An 18,785-nucleotide genomic window follows, 5' to 3' on the forward strand; every position below is an offset into this window, starting at 1 on the left:
GGCTGCTGCACAAAGTCTCCTCTTAACAGTTGTTCTAGTGATGAGAAGGTGTGTCCAAACTTTTGGTCTGTACAGTATATATATATCTATCTTTGACAGATTGCTGGGACTTGTAGTCCAGAGGCGGTTAGCGTATACAGAGCCCTCTGCACAGTGCTGTAGTCCTCTCCACTCATGCAGTGTTTGTTACAGGGGGTCTCAGGAAATAGCCGACTACTACTCCCACCATCCTGGCTGCACTTTACACTAATAATGGATAAAAACTTCAAATTGACTTCTAAACTACATTTCCCATAATTCCTAACACATAACTAAGTGACACGGAATCATGGGAATTGTAGTTTTCAGCAGGTGTCGCTCTAGTTTCCCCCACTATACTCCTCTAAAGTGCCGTTTCGGGGCCACCCCCTCCGCACACGCCCCGGTGCCGCTCTCCGGTGCCCGCTCCCCGGTCTCTCCACCTGCAGCTCTTGTAATACTCCATGGTCAGATCGGACAGACGGCTCCGAGGCTTCTCCAGGGCGGCCATGTCTCAGGTGTCTGGACGCGTCTCCATGGAGACCGGATTGTACCACTTCGCATGGGGGTAAAATACTGAAATAATGTCAGATTTTCACTTCGTAGCAGTTTAAATATTAGGTTAATCGACATTATTAGTAATAACTAAAGTTATTCATCTGTGCGGAGTCATGGAGAAGGGGAAAAGTGCGTGTTTTGGGTTTCCTAATTTCTCGTGTGAATGGTTTCGTCCGACTTCCGTTGTTGGTCGCCGCCGCTGCTCCGGAAGCGTCATGGTGGCCGTGTCCGCTGCTCCGGCTATGCTGTGATCCTGGTGGGGACACCTTAAGCTTTGTTCATGGTTGGCGTGGCCAGGAAACACATCCGAGCCAATAAGGGAACCAGCTGGTGAGTGTGTGACCCGGGGGGACGGCGGCCATAGCGCGCCCCTATAATGCTGCTGCCCCCCAGCTACCGGGCGTAGGGACCGGGGTGATGACCGGGAGCGGCTGTACTGCGCAGAAGCCTTTCTTATAACTCTGAGTTGTGCTGTTATTCCTAATGGAAATGTTAGAGTGCATTGAAAAATGGGTATAAGTGGCATGAGGCTGGGGGAGGAGGGCTGTCCGGCATGGAGGCCGGGGGGAGGGGGGCTGTCCGGCATGGAGGCCGGGGGGAGGGGGGCTGTCCGGCATGGAGGCCGGGGGGAGGGGGGCTGTCCGGCATGGAGGCCGGGGGGAGGGGGGCTGTCCGGCATGGAGGCCGGGGGGAGGGGGGCTGTCCGGCATGGAGGCCGGGGGGAGGGGGGCTGTCCGGCATGGAGGCCGGGGGGAGGGGGGCTGTCCGGCATGGAGGCCGGGGGGAGGGGGGCTGTCCGGCATGGAGGCCGGGGGGAGGGGGGCTGTCCGGCATGGAGGCCGGGGGGAGGGGGGCTGTCCGGCATGGAGGCCGGGGGGAGGGGGGCTGTCCGGCATGGAGGCCGGGGGGAGGGGGGCTGTCCGGCATGGAGGCCGGGGGATGGGGGAAGGGGGACTGTCCGGCATGGAGGCCGGGGGAAGGGGGACTGTCCGGCATGGAGGCCGGGGGAAGGGGGACTGTCCGACATGGAGGCCGGGGGGAAGGGGGACTGTCCGGCATGGAGGCCGGGGGGGAGGGGGCTGTCCGGCATGGAGGCCGGGGGAAGGGGGACTGTCCGGCATGGAGGCCGGGGGATGGGGCTGTCCGGCATGGAGGCTGGGGGATGGGGCTGTCCGGCATGGAGGCCGGGGGATGGGGGATGGGGCTGTCCGGCATGGAGGCCGGGGGATGGGGGATGGGGCTGTCCGGCATGGAGGCCGGGGGATGGGGCTGTCCGGCATGGAGGCCGGGGGATGGGGGATGGGGCTGTCCGGCATGGAGGCCGGGGGATGGGGGATGGGGCTGTCCGGCATGGAGGCCGGGGGATGGGGGATGGGGCTGTCCGGCATGGAGGCCGGGGGATGGGGGATGGGGCTGTCCGGCATGGAGGCCGGGGGATGGGGGATGGGGCTGTCCGGCATGGAGGCCGGGGGGAGGGGGGCTGTCCGGCATGGAGGCCGGGGGGAGGGGGGCTGTCCGGCATGGAGGCCGGGGGGAGGGGGGCTGTCCGGCATGGAGGCCGGGGGAGGGGGGCTGTCCGGCATGGAGGCCGGGGGGAGGGGGGCTGTCCGGCATGGAGGCCGGGGGATGGGGCTGTCCGGCATGGAGGCCGGGGGATGGGGGATGGGGCTGTCCGGCATGGAGGCTGGGGGGAGGGGGGCTGTCCGGCATGGAGGCCGGGGGGAGGGGGGCTGTCCGGCATGGAGGCTGTGGGGGGAGGGGGCTGTCCGGCATGGAGGCTGTGGGGGGAGGGGGCTGTCCGGCATGGAGGCTGTGGGGGGAGGGGGCTGTCCGGCATGGAGGCTGTGGGGGGAGGGGGCTGTCCGGCATGGAGGCTGTGGGGGGAGGGGGCTGTCCGGCATGGAGGCTGTGGGGGGAGGAGGGCTGTCCGGCATGGAGGCTGTGGGGGGAGGGGGGCTGTCCGGCATGGAGGCTGTGGGGGGAGGGGGGCTGTCCGGCATGGAGGCCGGGGGGGAGGGGGCTGTCCGGCATGGAGGCTGTGGGGGGAGGGGGCTGTCCGGCATGGAGGCTGTGGGGGGATGGGGCTGTCCGGCATGGAGGCTGTGGGGGGAGGGGGCTGTCCGGCATGGAGGCTGTGGGGGGAGGGGGCTGTCCGGCATGGAGGCTGTGGGGGGAGGGGGCTGTCCGGCATGGAGGCTGTGGGGGGAGGGGGCTGTCCGGCATGGAGGCCGGGGGGGAGGGGGGCTGTCCGGCATGGAGGCTGTGGGGGGAGGGGGCTGTCCGGCATGGAGGCTGTGGGGGGAGGGGGCTGTCCGGCATGGAGGCTGTGGGGGGAGGGGGCTGTCCGGCATGGAGGCTGTGGGGGGAGGGGGCTGTCCGGCATGGAGGCCGGGGGGGAGGGGGGCTGTCCGGCATGGAGGCTGTGGGGGGAGGAGGGCTGTCCGGCATGGAGGCTGTGGGGGGAGGGGGGCTGTCCGGCATGGAGGCTGTGGGGGGAGGGGGCTGTCCGGCATGGAGGCTGTGGGGGGAGGGGGGCTGTCGTGCCTGGAGCCCCCTCCCCCATCTGCACAGGTATTTATAAACCTGTGTAGTGGCTGCTCCTGCACCGTCTCTGATCACCGCTGATCAGTGTGACCGCTGAGGGTCAGACCACCCCAGGTCAGATATTGGGGACCCCCTCCTGATGATACAGATCAATAAATACGTTTACAGGACATAAGTGCAATAATTTGAGGCAAAGAGTTAGACTCCAATCACATTTGTTGCGTGTTTTGTGTCTTTTGTCTACTGTATATGTGTTTAAATAAAGTTAGTTTCGGTCACCACAAAAGCAGCAAAAAATGCAGCGGTTGTGTTTTTCTCCTCGTTATCAATGGTGAATAGCGCTGAGAGGTGGCAGCTGCGGCTTCAGAAACCGAGCAGGTCTTCATTTTAGTCAGGGAAAAATAAATAAAACAATTGTGTGCAGAGGTCGCTGGACGCTCACCGCTTTTGCTGCTGCTGTAAAATGCAGCTTTCAATTTACATAAAAATGCTGTAAAAAGAGCCTTGGGCTGTGGTCACACGGAGTCTTTGCTCAGATTTTTACTGCACCAAAACCTTATCTTGTGGCAGAGAAGTCTCCTGGTGGTTTTCTGCATTTTTGGTGTGGTTTTACTATATATATATATATATATATATATATATATATATATATATATATATATATATATATATATATATATATATATATATATATATATATATATATATATATATATAATAATATAATATATATATTTTTTTATGGCGTTTTTGGTGCGGTTTTGTTCGCCCTAAGCATGTTGATAAAGTTCAGTGAAATAAACAAATTCTGATGCTAGTTCCTGTTGATCCGCCCATCTTTATTATAGAAAGAGAAGGGGCTCTGTTGCATTGATCAATTCAGTAGCTAAATTTCTCTTGATTCATATGTTCATGGCAGTAATGCAGGTTCCATTTTTCATATTTTCATTCTCACATATAGCTATTGGATTTTTCATGTCAGTATTCACACAGCAGTTTCTGCTATTACATGTATTCCCCTTGCACTGTCGCTGGTGTGCAGCCCTGCTCTTTATATAGTGAAGTTTTTTTTAGGGTCTTTGCACCCAGTTCAGACTAAAGGGGGCTTTACACACTGCGACATCGCTAATGCGTTGTCGTTGGGGTCACGGAATTGGTGACGCACATCCGGCCGCATTAGCGATGCTGTTGCGTGTGACACTTATGAGCGATTTTGCATCGTCGCAAAAACGTGCAAAATCGCTCATCGGTGACATGGGGGTCCATTCTCAAATATCATTACTGCAGCAGTAACGAAGTTGTTCCTCGTTCCTGCGGCAGCACACATCGCTCCATGTGACACCACAGGAACGAGGAAGCTCTCCTTACCTGCCTCCCGGCCGCAATGCGAAGGAAGGAGGTGGGTGGGATGTTACGTCCTGCTCATCTCCGCCCCTCCTCTTCTATTGGCCGGCGGTTCAGTGACGCAACTGTGACGCTGAACAAACCGCCCCCTTAGAAAGGAGGCGGTTCGCCGGTCACAGCGACGTCACAGGGAAGGTAAGTCCATGTGACGGGTCCAGGAGATGTTGTGCAACACGGGCAGAGATTTGCCCGTGTCGCACAACCGATGGGGGCGGGTACCTACGCTAGCGATATCGGTACCGATATCGCAGTGTGTAAAGCAACCTTTAGGCTGCTTTCACACATCCGGTTTTAGCAGAGCCAGCCAATCTGGCTCTAAAACCTATGCAACGGATGCGGCGACAAAACCGCATCCTTTGCATAAGTTTTTACAGGCGGCTCGTCCGGTTTTTGCCGCTTGCGGCAGGCTACTGAGCATACGCAGTGGAAAAAAACCGCATGCGACGGCCGGATGTAGTGTTTGCTGCGTTTTTTTTTGCCGTACAAAAAAACGTGCCGGGCAACATTCCATCCGGCCGCCGCATCGGCTAAATCTGCCGCATGCGGCAAAAAACGGACGGAACGCAAGCCCATGCGGCACAATACGGCACTAACGTAAGTCTTTGCAAAAAAAACCCGCAACCGGCTGCAAAAAAACCCGGTTGCGTTTTTTCTGCAAAGCGCAGGATTGTGCCGCACCTGAAAAACCGGAGGTGTGAAAGCAGCCTTAGCATGGTGTTCCAAATATTATTTCTTAATTGATCCGCCCAGCTTTGTCTCAGTGTTCACCATTCTCTTGTATAATCATGGCTCCAGGACGACTTCTTATGTCGGCGTCACACGGGACGATAAATCGTGCGATCGCCCCCGTCGTTAGTGCGTATTGCACTGCAGCGTAAATGCATGCGACCTGCGTCCCCTGCACTATCTATGAATGTGCATAATGCATCCACACGTTGCGTTTGAGAGCGCAGCGATTTGCTTGCTGAAGCTTTGATCCCAATCGCTGCACTGTGCACACATATACACACACATACACACATATGCATGCACACACACACGCACACATACACACGCACATACACACACCCCTGCAGATTTTTTTCCTGACTGTTTTGTCAGATATCTGCGTTTTTGCTGTAGATTTCAAAGAATAACCATGTCGTTTTTTGCAACGTTTTTTTCATTGATACAGTCCATTTTGTAGAAAAAAACGCACCAAAAACGCAGATGACTTTAAAGAGATTAAGTGCCACAAGATCAGATTTTGCTCAGGAAAAAAAAGTTTCCAAAAAAGCCCTGTGTGAACATAGCCTTAAGGCGATGTGCGCACTTTGCATTTTTTTTTCATGCATTTCCGCAGCGTTTTAAAGCCAAAATGCATGCGTTTTGATTTTCAATCAAAGTCTATGGGAAATTGGGATTTCTTGTGCGCACAATGCTGTTAAACGCTGCGTTTTTAAGTTGCAACAAATTTGTCAAAATCTGTGTGTTTAAAGAAGCAGCATGTCAATTGTTTTTGCCATTTTGGTAGCGTTTTGCTAACATTAGAGTCAATGTGAAGTTGCAAAACGCATCCTAAATCAAAATCCTAGCGTTTTACATGCTTTTTTGACATTATATTAAGGGTGTGATATGTCCCTTTACACACACACAGTCCGACAATTACATTTATGAAAAACAATAAATTAACGTTATTTTAAACATAAATATTAATACAGTTATCATTTTAATAAAATAAGTTATTTTGTGTATGATTTTAATCATACTTGTTATAGTTTTTTTCCCTTTTTTTTTCATAGTGTTTGAATGTTTTAAACTTTATTTAGGCAGTGTACAGTATTTGTATTCAAAACGCATCTGACTTTAAGCAATAAAAAAGCATGTAAATCGCGATAAAAACGCAGTAAAAAACGCAAGCGTATTTATAGCGTTTTTGTGGTCAAAAGCAAAATTGACAGACCATTTCTGCCAGAGGATGCGTTTAGAACTGCAACTACCTCGACGCAAAGTGCGCACATAGCCTTAAACCAAAGCGGTTGACAAAACAGTCTTGAAAAAGACCACAGGTGTTTTGTGTGTGCACGAGATTTCAGGAATCTCATAGACTTTGCTGGGACTGGGGCAGCGTTTTTTTAGGCCGCTTTCACACCTCCGTTTTTTTGCTGAGCGGCACAATACGGTGCTTTGCAGAAAAAACGCAACCATTTTTTTTTTTTTTGCCGCCGTTGCGTTTTTTTCCGCATAGACTTGCATTAGCGCCATATTGTGCCGCATGGCCTTGCGTTGCGTCCGGTTTTTGTCGGCTGCATCATATTTAGCCCATGCGGCGGCCGGATGAAACGTTGCCTGGCACATTTTTTTGTGCGGCGACAAAACCACATCGCGCCAGATCCGGCGCGATTCACAATGCAAGGTTATGGACACCGGATGCAGCGTCCTGTGGCAAAAACCGCATTTGGCCGCCGGATGCGTTTTTTTTGTACTGCGCATGCTCAATATCAAGCCGCATCCGTCAAAAAACCGGACGGGCCGCATGGAAAAACTTATGCAACGGATCTGCTTTTTTCGCTGCATCCGTTGCATAGGTTTTTGAGCCGGATTGAGCCGCAATGCAAAAAACGTTTGTGTGAAAGCAGCCTAAGGCTATGTGCGCACGTTGCGTAATTACATGCAGTAACGCTGCGCTTTGTAGCGCAGCGTAACTGCATGCGTCCTGCGTCTCCTCCATAATCTATAGAGATTGTGCAGGGGCCGTGCGCACGTGGCGTCTTAGAGCGCAGCACTTCGGCTGCTGCCCAAAGCGCGCATTCTAAGAAGTGACATGTCACTTCTTCCGTGCGCTTTGCCGGCAGCCCCCGCTCTGTCTATGGCAGGAGCTGCAGGCAGAGCGCATGGAATCGGCTTTTTTTTTCTTTCACTACGGACATTTTCTGCGCACGTGTGCTCTTCAGATCGTTTTTGCAGTGACTGTACGCAACGTGCGCACATAGCCTAAATCAAATTATTAGGTCTTCAAGATTGGGGGGGGGGCGATATACCTCTCCTGCACTCTGAGCCCATTGCTCATCATTGGTCTCGTATACAATGCAATGTGACCGCTGCAGCCACTCAGCGCCCTCTCATCCACTTCAGCCCTCAGAATTACATCTTAGTGAAAAAACAAGTGATCGTCTGCAGGGGCCGATGGGCTGCAGCTTTGACTGGACATTGTTTGAGACTGTGGGAGCAGAGTGATCAGAGCGGAGGAGTGACATCGGTCCAGAAGGTTTATGCTTTAGTAATCTGCGTCACCCTAGTGTCGTTCACAATGAATGATTCCTAGTGGAGAGCTGTGCTGTAGTGTCAGTAGTGTGCAGCGATTGCCCCGGGATGTCAGCGGGCAGGGGGAGATGGCAGGGCTTTGGTCACCCAGCCATGGACTAACAATTGGCTGGCAGACAATGGTCATTGAGTTAGCTTTGCGCAGCTCTACAGACAATCTATTGATTTCAATGAGCAGTGTGTAATATTTAATGTTCCCTGTAGAGGCGCTGCAGGGAAACCGAGCCCTTTCTAATGTTTCCCCATAAATTATCAGGGGGCTCCTTCATTCCCTCGCCCACACGTTTGCTAAACAATTGTCTGTGATGAGGGGAAATCCTAAATCTCTCCGTGTGCCGCCATCAACCCTATAGTATTTATTGGCCTGCATATAACGCTGGCTTCACTGGGGCCCTATGCGAAGGGGCCACTGATAATATTACCACCTTCTGTTCATCCGGTCACATATAAGGGGCTTTTAAAACAAACTGCAGCCGGGGGGGGGCAGGTGGTTTTCAAAACTATAAAAACCCGCATAATTTATCCCTAGGGTTGGATCTCTGTATCATATTCATGGAGGCCTGACCCCCAACAATCAGCTGATTGAAGCCGCTCCATATGATACATAGTGGCTGTGAGTGTCTGGCATAAGCTGCCCCCACTGAATGGCACCGGAGCACAGCAGCGTCGCACTTCATCCACTTACTGCTCCTCCGTACTTCACTCCTGGACACCCCTGTAAGGTATCGGGAATCCTTATTATTTTGCAGCTCAGGAGTCCTAGGTGTATGGAGTATGTATGTTCTTCCCATGTTTGGAGGCTTCTCTTTGGTTCTCAATTATTTTTTTCCCCACGCATTGGGTTTCTATGAAATTGCCCCTTGAGGGTGTGTAAGAACATGACGCTGACATCAAAGATCATTTTTCTGTTTCTCTGTGTTTTAGCAATCAGAACTGATGATGAGTGAGCACTACCATGCTCGGGAGCTCAGTACTAGTAACTAGTGATGAGCGGGCACTACCATGCTCAGGTGCTCAGTACTCGTAACTAGTGATGAGCGGGCACTACCATGCTCGGGTGCTCAGTACTCGTAACTAGTGATGAGCGGGCACTACCATGCTCAGGTGCTCAGTACTCGTAACTAGTGATGAGCGGGCACTACCATGCTCGGGTGCTCAGTACTCGTAACTAGTGATGAGCGGGCACTACCATGCTCGGGTGCTCAGTACTCGTAACTAGTGATGAGCGGGCACTACCATGCTCGGGTGCTCAGTACTCGTAACTAGTGATGAGCGGGCACTACCATGCTCGGGTGCTAAGTACTCGTAACTAGTGAAGAGCGGGCACTACCATGCTCAGGTGCTCAGTACTCGTAACTAGTGATGAGCGAGCACTACCATGCTCGGGTGCTCAGTACTCGTAACTAGTGAAGAGCGGGCACTACCATGCTCGGGTGCTCAGTACTCGTAACTAGTGATGAGCGGGCACTACCATGCTCAGGTGCTCAGTACTCGTAACTAGTGATGAGCGAGCACTACCATGCTCAGGTGCTCAGTACTGGTAACTAGTGATGAGCGGGCACTACCATGCTCGGGTGCTCAGTACTCGTAACTAGTGATGAGCGAGCACTACCATGCTCGGGTGCTCTGTACTTGTAACTAGTGATGAGCGGGCACTACCATGCTCGGGTACTCAGTACTGGTAACTAGTGATGAGCGGACACTACCATGCTCGGGTGCTCAGTACTCGTAACTAGTGATGAGCGGGCACTACCATGCTCGGGTGCTCAGTACTGGTAACTAGTAATGAGCGGTCACTACCATGCTCGGGTGCTCAGTACTGGTAACTAGTGATGAGCGGGCACTACCATGCTCGGGTGCTCAGTACTGGTAACTAGTGATGAGCGGGCACTACCATGCTCGGGTGCTCTGTACTCGTAACTAGTGATGAGCGGGCACTACCATGCTCGGGTGCTCAGTACTGGTAACTAGTGATGAGCGGGCACTACCATGCTCGGGTGCTCAGTACTGGTAACTAGTGATGAGCGAGCACTACCATGCTCGGGTGCTCAGTACTGGTAACTAGTGATGAGCGGGCACTACCATGCTCGGGTGCTCAGTACTGGTAACTAGTGATGAGCGAGCACTACCATGCTCGGGTGCTCTGTACTGGTAACTAGTGATGAGCGGGCACTACCATGCTCAGGTGCTCAGTACTGGTAACTAGTGATGAGCGGGCACTACCATGCTCGGGTGCTCAGTACTCGTAACTAGTGATGAGCGGGCACTACCATGCTCGGGTGCTCAGTACTGGTAACTAGTGATGAGCGGGCACTACCATGCTCGGGTGCTCAGTACTGGTAACTAGTGATGAGCGGGCACTACCATGCTTGGGTGCTCAGTACTGGTAACTAGTAATGAGCGGTCACTACCATGCTCGGGTGCTCAGTACTCGTAACTAGTGATGAGCGGGCACTACCATGCTCGGGTGCTCAGTACTGGTAACTAGTGATGAGTGGGCACTACCATGCTCGGGTGCTCAGTACTCGTAACTAGTGATGAGCGGGCACTACCATGCTCGGGTGCTCAGTACTCGTAACTAGTGATGAGCGAGCACTACCATGCTCGGGTGCTCAGTACTCGTAACTAGTGATGAGCGGGCACTACCATGCTCGGGTGCTCTGTACTCGTGACTAGTGATGAGCGGGTGCTCAGTACTCGTAACTAGTGATGAGCGGGCACTACCATGCTCGGGTGCTCAGTACTGGTAACTAGTGATGAGTGGACACTACCATGCTCGGGTGCTCTGTACTCGTGACTAGTGATGAGCGGGCACTACCATGCTCGGGTGCTCAGTACTTGTAACTAGTGATGAGCGGGCACTACCATGCTCGGGTGCACAGTACTGGTAACTAGTGATGAGCGGGCACTACCATGCTCGGGTGCTCTGTACTCGTGACTAGTGATGAGCGGGCACTACCATGCTCGGGTGCTCAGTACTCGTGACTAGTGATGAGCGGGCACTACCATGCTCAGGTGCTCAGTACTCGTGACTAGTGATGAGCGGGCACTACCATGCTCAGGTGCTCAGTACTCGTGACTAGTGATGAGCGGGCACTACCATGCTCGGGTGCTCAGTACTCGTGACTAGTGATGAGCGGGCACTACCATGCTCGGGTGCACAGTACTGGTAACTAGTGATGAGCGGGCACTACCATGCTCGGGTGCTCAGTACTGGTAACTAGTGATGAGCGGGCACTACCATGCTCTGGTGCTCTGTACTCGTAACTAGTGATGAGCGGGCACTACCATGCTCGGGTGCTCAGTACTCGTGACTAGTGATGAGCGGGCACTACCATGCTCAGGTGCTCAGTACTGGTAACTAGTGATGAGCGGGCACTACCATGCCGTGCACATCAGACTTAAGCGTATACTGTAATACAGGGATGTATGGAGCAGGATCAGGATGTGTTGTACAGGTTAGTTCTGCTGTGCTGTGTTGTATGATCCGGGTTGTGATCTCGGCCTCGGCCCGCTGTTGTCAGACCTGTAATCATTTCCTATAATTTCTTAGCAACGGTTTCCACAGCAGATGTGACTTATCTGTGTAACGTGTGGCTACCGGCCAGGAGACCAGCCCAGCATGGAGCAGAACACTGAGACCCGGTGACACTGAAAAGTGGAAATCCACTGCACTGCATGCACCAGCAGCTCTGCATCCAGCCCAGTACCGCATGGTGGCCCCAGCTCTGGCCAATAAAGTGTTAGTGTGACACCCGAAATATGGGCTACAAAAGTCCCCATGGTAATAATGGCCACTGGACATAATAGTATCACACAGCTGAATTTGGGGATTTTGGTATTGGTCAGGTTACCATTATCTTACCGGTTCTGGTCCCTCCCCGATCAGCCGACAGGAGGGGTTACCCCCTTAGTTTTTTACCTGGGTACAGTATGGTATACACGGGCATGGCTATGGTATTGTAGCCACAGTTTAGGTAATCAGTGGGGGTGTTGGCTGTCGGGGTCCCCACCAATCTTATATTGATGATCTGTCCTATACTAGGACGCTATATAAAGGGATTGAGTTCCTTGCAGACATGATACATTTCTATCAGTCACGTGACCGCTGCAGCCAATCACTGGCTTTAGGAGGTTACATGCCATCCGTGCAAACACCATTGAGGCCAGTGATTGTTTGTAGCCGCTATGTGAATGATGTATGCGAGTAATCGCTGCAGGAGCGGCGTAAACAATCAGCGAGGAATGAGGGCGTTAATAAGCAAATGTTAGGTCTTTATTAAAAAAACAAAAACAAAAAAACCCTCAAATCCTGGTCATTTTTTATTTTTGAAAAATCAGAAAAATGTCATGATGTATTCCTCCAGTGCGTGATTTCCTCATAGGCCACTTTATAGACTGCATTATATGGCTTAAAGGGAACCTGTCACCACTTTTTTGTCCTATAAGCTGCGGCCACCACCACCGGGCTCTTATATACAGCATTCTAACACGCTGTATATAAGAGCCCAGGCCGGGGGTATAACATAAAAAACACTTTATAATACTTACCGAACGGTTGCGCGGTTGGCCATATGGATGTCTCCATTCTCCGGTGCCGGCGCCGCCTCCGCCTCTTTTGGCCATCTTTGTTCTCCTCTAGCCGCGGTGCATGACGGGTCCGACGTCCTCCACACTCGCCGGCATTCAGGTCCTGAGCAGGGCAGATCAAAGCATTGTAGTGCGCCTGCGCAGGATCGGTGAGTGTATGACAGCCACGCCATGCACACAGGCTTCAGAGAGAGGACAAAGATGGCCGAAAGAGGAGGCGCCGGCACCGGACAACGGAGACGCCCATAAGGCCCACAGCGCGACCGTTGGGTAAGTATTATAAAGTGTTTTTTATGTTATACCCCCGGCCTGGGCTCTTACATACAGCATGTTAGAATGCCGTATATAAGAGCCCGGTGGTGGCCGCAGCTTATAGTCCAAAAAAGTGGTGACAGGTTCCCTTTAAGTACATAGCACAGAGGCCCTCCGTTTATGCTTCCTGTGAGCTCGTTTTTACATAGGGCTGTAGTGGTACGGCTGTGTAGGCGCTTGTCCCCTAATAAAAATGACACTTTTTTCGAAGAGATCCGACTTGCCAGTCATGAGAAATCTAGTGTAGAAGCTATATACAAATCAGGCAGGGGGCGTGTCAGTGCACTTGGATGGCGGCTTCTAAGTGCACTGACACGCCCCCTGTGCACTTACCAGCCTGATTTGCATATTTTTTCTACACTAGATTTCTCATGACCTGTACATCGGATCTCTATAAGAAAGGTATCGTTTTTATTGGGGGACAAGCGCCTACACAGCCGTACCACTTTTCCTATGTAAAAAGGTTCCCTTTTACAAGAATGGTGGACACCCTGTTAGCTGTGTGAATGTCTGACATTCTCCTAAGTGACGTCTCAGACACAGCATGCCCTGAGCCTCATGCGTACCGTCAGCGGATTTTCATAGGCATCGTATATAAGTGTCGCTATCAGGTTTTTAAGCCCATAACCTAATGGTAACGTGCCGCACGGCCCTCGCTCTGTCCCCAGTCCCCTTTCGGACAGCTGGCGGATGAAGCTAATCTCTTTCCGCTGCGATGGTTGTGCAGAAATTGATAGAGGCGCTAATAAATCGCACTAATCCAGATCTGTGAATGAACCGTTCATTTCCCGAGTCCTTTTGTTGACGTGGAGCTCTTTAATGCCAAGCCGGATAATGCCACTGTGGGCACAATAGCCTGTGCCTGAAAGGCGTCCTGGCACCCGGCTCCGCGCTGCTCCTCGGGATATTCCGGCAGGGGAAGCCTCGTGCCAGACACCATCCGTTGTAGGACGAAGCGACAGGTTCTGCTTCGCTCGGCGCTGACAAGTGACATTTGTGGGTTTAGCAATCTTAATAAGCAGCGTATTGGCAGTGCCGGCCCCGCAGCTCGACTACTCGTGGTGGAGGCAGCGGCTTTGTGTGCCGGACCACTATCAAAGGGCAGATCCTTTCTTACGGATCCAGGTAGTTTATCTTCAGCGTTTAAGGAAGAAACTGCCAAAGGATGGACACAATAGGGGCGTCTCGGGGAGAACCATAGGTCTTATTCCCATACACACCGCGCCTGACACTATATGGCGCCACTCACTGTGCGTCTGGAGGGGATCGGCATCAGATCCCTCACTCTCCACTAGAAGGGGAGACTGTCTCCGTAATATGGTGCCTGCACATGCCTGCTTTGTGGGGTCACTTTTCTATCTACATGGCCATTATTACTTTATTCCGGAGTATTCTCCTATATGTACGATGTAATGGTCACATCACTATCCTACAGCCGGCTCCAGGCATCTGCAGCTTCAGCCTACCACCAGCTTACTGATTGTTTCCACACTCATGAGCAGATTTGATATTTGTGGTTTCCCGGTTGGGACCTCGGGTTAAAGGGATATTTTTGCCTTATACATGTACAGCCATATGTCTCCGTACACCTGTAAGGGCATTCCAGCACGTCTATATCAATAAAGGCGGCCATCACTCTGGCCCCTGTGGCACGGGGCGGATCCTTCACTCCCTCTCTGCACAGCACGGGCCACTTTGTGCTCTGTCTCGCCCGCTCTCTGTGTGTCTCGCCCGCTCTCTGTGTGTCTCGCCCGCTCTCTGTGTGTCTCGCCCGCTCTCTGTGTGTCTCGCCCGCTCTCTGTGTGTCTCGCCCGCTCTCTGTGTGTCTCGCCCGCTCTCTGTGTGTCTCGCCCGCTCTCTGTGTGTCTCGCCCGCTCTCTGTGTGTCTCGCCCGCTCTCTGTGTGTCTCGCCCGCTCTCTGTGTGTCTCGCCCGCTCTCTGTGTGTGTGTGTCTCTCGCCCGCTCGCCGTCTCTTTCACTGTCACTCCACGGGGTGGGCCCTGGGCGCTCTCTCTGAGCAGCACGCAAGATTAACAGACCCCTTTGGTGACCATTTGGTTGCTCATTCTGCACTCATTCAATTTTTAACTTTTTTAAAATGTTATTCCCCAAAAGTTTGAGCGTGTACTTTCAAAACAAAGCTGCTCTTTAACCCCATTGACAGTGGCTAATCCTTATGCACATGACCAGCCCCCTCTTGTAAATACCTTTTATGTGTGAACGTGCGTTAAGGCCGGGGCTTCACAACTCCTGTGGCCTTGACACATTTTGCTTGGGCGATGTTCTCACTATACTGATTCTACATAACTGTGGTCGATGCTGACGCAGTAAGCAAGAAATCCAAGAAATCCAAATAGTTACCAGAGTGGCTGGAACCTTAGCGGACTGCAGACCTAATCCTGACACATATCTAGAAGTAGCAATGGGACGAGCCTACGATGACCTAGTCGTCTCGACCCAGCCGGAGAACTAAATATTCTCACAGATAGAGATATAAGAAAAGCTAATCTGCCTTGAAGCAGTCCACAAAGATAGATAGTCCCCCACATGTAAAGGCTACGGTGACATAGAAAAAACACAATACAAAGCTAGAAAAGACAGATTCAGCAAAGGTGAGGCCCAAACTATCTTTATAGGAAAGGATAGAAAGGAGCACTGTCTGCAACCGTAAAAAACCCTAATATATACCAGCACTACTGAGGTCACACAACCTCTCCCCCACTATATCAGCACTCTGATGTTACTGGGATCCAAAAACACTAATACAGATGAGGGACTGAATTAATACCAAGCATGACAAACACAATACCTTGCAAAATCATAGAGCTAAGTATACAGACACTCCCAGCAGGGAATGATCCCATTCCACCAAGAACTCCACACAGTCAAAATAGGAATCAAGCATTAGTATCAAAGCAGAAAAGACAAGAAAGTTGAAAACAAACAGAAGTACACAGACCACTTATCTGAGAGGAGGTCTAGTAGAGAAAAGGGCTGGTTTCAGAATGTCCTTAACACACAGGAGACTTAGATCATTGGCAAGTAACAAGAGAAAATTACTCAAATAGCCCAATCTGACCCTGATTGCCAGTGCTCCACAGGTATGTGGCTTTCATTCCACAAATCAACTGCACCGCCAGCACTGACCACAATAGGGAGCCCTAAACTGGAAAACTTATTCACAACAGTTGAGTTTCATTATGGTATAACAAGACCTCGCCATAGTGCCGTCTTTGGCAACGCGATGTGTCTCCCAGCCAATCTCGCCCCGTAGCTCCAGCCCTGCGGCTACCATGAGTGGTTGGAAAATGTTATGATCTGATGATCTCAGGAGTCGATATGTGATTTATGCTTTTTCTTGTATCTCCATAGGCATTTCAGCAAGACAATGGAAGAGCTTGTCCATGACCTTGTATCAGCCCTGGAAGAAAGCTCTGAACAGGCGCGAGGATGCTTTGCCGATATTGGAGATCACTCCCGGAGCATCTCATGTCTCCTGAAACGGCAAGCACGGAAGCGGAGAGGAAGGAAGAGACGCTCTGAAAATACGCACCACCCCTGGGAACCGGGGCACTGTCTAAGCGATGGCTCCGACTCTAGCCTAGAGGAGCAGAACAAGGATTACAGGGAGTGCGCCAGTAATAATAAAAAGGACAGCGACTCGGACGATCAACTGTTATTAGTGAAACGGAGACCTTCATCCAATATTACCAATATCCGTAGTAAGAGGCCTCTGTGGCACGAATCGGACTTAGTTGCTGACACCTTGGCTAGCAGGTCCTTACGAAGGAGACGGAAAGTGAAAAGAATGGCCATCGACCCACCGTCGGACGTCACCAGCACCTTGACCTTGTCTCGAGATGAGGCGATGGACAACGACTCTAAATATTATCAGCACCTGGAGTTATCCAAGAACAAAGTGAAGAAACGCAAGATTGCTCCTCCAAGACACGGGCCTGAGGTTCCCGATGAGGGAGTGGTGGTGGAAGGAGAAGACATTGGGCACGGGACTAAAGACAAGATGGACTACGAGGAGCAGAAGGGCTCGGATGAAAACATGAGCGACAGGTGGTGTTGGGGGGGAAAAAATATGTATAAATGTTAATACTTTATGGTAGTTGGCAAGATAAAAAAAACCAAACACAACCAAACTTTTTCTCATCCTCCCCTGGTCCAGCGATGCCCCGCATTGTTTGTCTGCAGGAGTGACGTCACATCACTGTGGCCAATAACTGAGCTCAGCAGCTCTGACCGTGTAGATCACACAAGCTGCTGAGCTCACTGGTCAACGCTGCAGACGAACAGAGACCGGAGCAGCGGCAGAAACTCATCGCTGGACCTGGGGAGGGTGAGGAACACTCAGTTCTTATTTCAGAAAGCTTTCTGAAAAAGGACAACCCCCTTTAAAGACCCCTTCATGCTTGCCTTTGTGTAAACATGGCAGCAATCTGCGTGCCGACGAGTAAAGCGCTCTTGGGTTGTCACACTGTTTACGTGGCTCCCCCCAAAAAAAAATTGTGCAAAAAATAAAAAGAGGTGGGGGTGCCATCTACCAGTTGCACAACTGTACAATGAGCCGCTTTGTGTCTAGTGCGGGGGTCCGACGGCTGGGATGCACACTGCTTCTGGGAATGGTCTACAATGACATTGATTGTCTATGGTACTGTCGGGGATACCCAGCATCACTCTCGGCTTTTTCTGGCAATCATAGCAACAGTGAATGGAGCACGGAGGGCACACACAGGACCAGGGCTCCATTTTTAGGCTATGTGCGCACTAGAGCAAAATACCCGCGGATTTACCCGCGGATTTGCCGCGGAAATTTCTTGAGAAATGTCTGCAATCTTTGTGCAGACATTTCCCATGAAATTCTATGAGAAAAAAAAAAAGCTGTGCGCACTGTGCGGATTTTTCTCAAGAAAGTTTCGGTGCGGAAATTTCTCGAGAAACTTTCTTGAGAAAATGAACATGTCCATTAAATCCGCAGGTATCCCGCGGATTTCTGCAGTACAGCCTGCAAAAATCCGCAGGGAACCACCCGCGGGAAAATCGCGGCAATTTCGCGGCAAATCCGCATGCGGTTTTGCCGCGGATTTTTTCCGGAGTTCAGCAAATCTTCACTCCCAGAAGTTTCTCGAGAAGATTTTCTCGAGAAACTTCACATCTCTAGTGCGCACATAGCCTAAAGGAGCATTTTTCAGCTTTTAGGGATCGGGGGGGGGGGGGTTCCCAGTTGTCAAAAAAAAAAAAAAATTCCCTGACTTTTTCATTCCACTTCTAAATTTTGAATGCCACAGGCACTATTGAAAATGTATGAATCAGCCCCTTTTTGCCCCCTGCTGGTTCTCCGACACTGCCTTTGTTAACAGTGTCGGCGGTTACATCACAACCGTTCCTGCCAATCTCTGTGCTCAGCCAGATTATTCACATAAGGGCTGAGTTCAGTGATTGTCTGCAGCGGTCTATTTCTGTAGTCATGGTGTAACCGCCGCCGGCAATGTCAGCAAAAACGAGATAGTGGCAGGGAGTGACCCTTACAAGGTAAGCTCCCTCTAGTGATGGCTTGGAATAGATCATTTATCATTTAAACCCCTTCGACCCCGGGCGATATTTCGTTTTTGTGTTTTTGCTCCCCTTCTTCCGAGAGCCGTAACTTTATTTAATTTTTCCGTTAAGTCTTATATTTTGCGGGATGAGCTGTACTTTTAAAATGAATCCATAAGTTTTACCATATAGTGTACTGAAAATCTGCAAAGCAATTCCAAGTGCGGAAAAATTGCAAAAAAGTGCGATTGTATGATTTTGTTTTTGGGATATTTTATTCAGAGTTTACTATATGGTAAAACTGATGTATGGGTGTGATGTCTCAGGTCGGTACGAGTTTGTAGACACCAAACATGTATAGGTTTACTTTTATATAAGGGGTTAAAAAAAATTCAAGTCCGTCCAAAAACAGTGGCGCATTTTTTGCACCATTTTTCTCGACCCGTAGCGTTCTCATTTTTCGGGATATGGGGCTCAGTGACGGCTTATTTGTTGCCTCTCTTGCTGACGTT

At 51.3% G+C, this 18,785-nt stretch overlaps 2 protein-coding genes across 2 annotated transcripts in view; one reads left to right on the top strand and one right to left on the bottom strand.

The window, feature by feature from the left end:
* Positions 1-547, bottom strand: part of SPATA17 (spermatogenesis associated 17) — a 272,661-nt gene extending 272,114 nt beyond the window's left edge. Inside the window, exon 1 of the mRNA XM_075337985.1 lies at positions 462-547. Coding sequence (XP_075194100.1) covers positions 462-529 — 68 coding nt within the window. The 5' untranslated portion in view covers positions 530-547. The remainder of the gene's footprint in view (positions 1-461) is intronic.
* Positions 548-781: 234 nt separating this feature from the next.
* The window catches only part of GPATCH2 (G-patch domain containing 2), a 187,551-nt gene continuing 169,547 nt past the window's right edge, over positions 782-18,785 (top strand). The window contains exons 1-2 of the mRNA XM_075339120.1: positions 782-906; positions 16,102-16,797. Coding sequence (XP_075195235.1) covers positions 857-906; positions 16,102-16,797 — 746 coding nt within the window. The 5' untranslated portion in view covers positions 782-856. The remainder of the gene's footprint in view (positions 907-16,101; positions 16,798-18,785) is intronic.

Source organism: Anomaloglossus baeobatrachus, chromosome 3, assembly GCF_048569485.1.
Source record: "Anomaloglossus baeobatrachus isolate aAnoBae1 chromosome 3, aAnoBae1.hap1, whole genome shotgun sequence".
In the NCBI taxonomy this organism is placed as follows: domain Eukaryota; kingdom Metazoa; phylum Chordata; class Amphibia; order Anura; family Aromobatidae; genus Anomaloglossus; species Anomaloglossus baeobatrachus.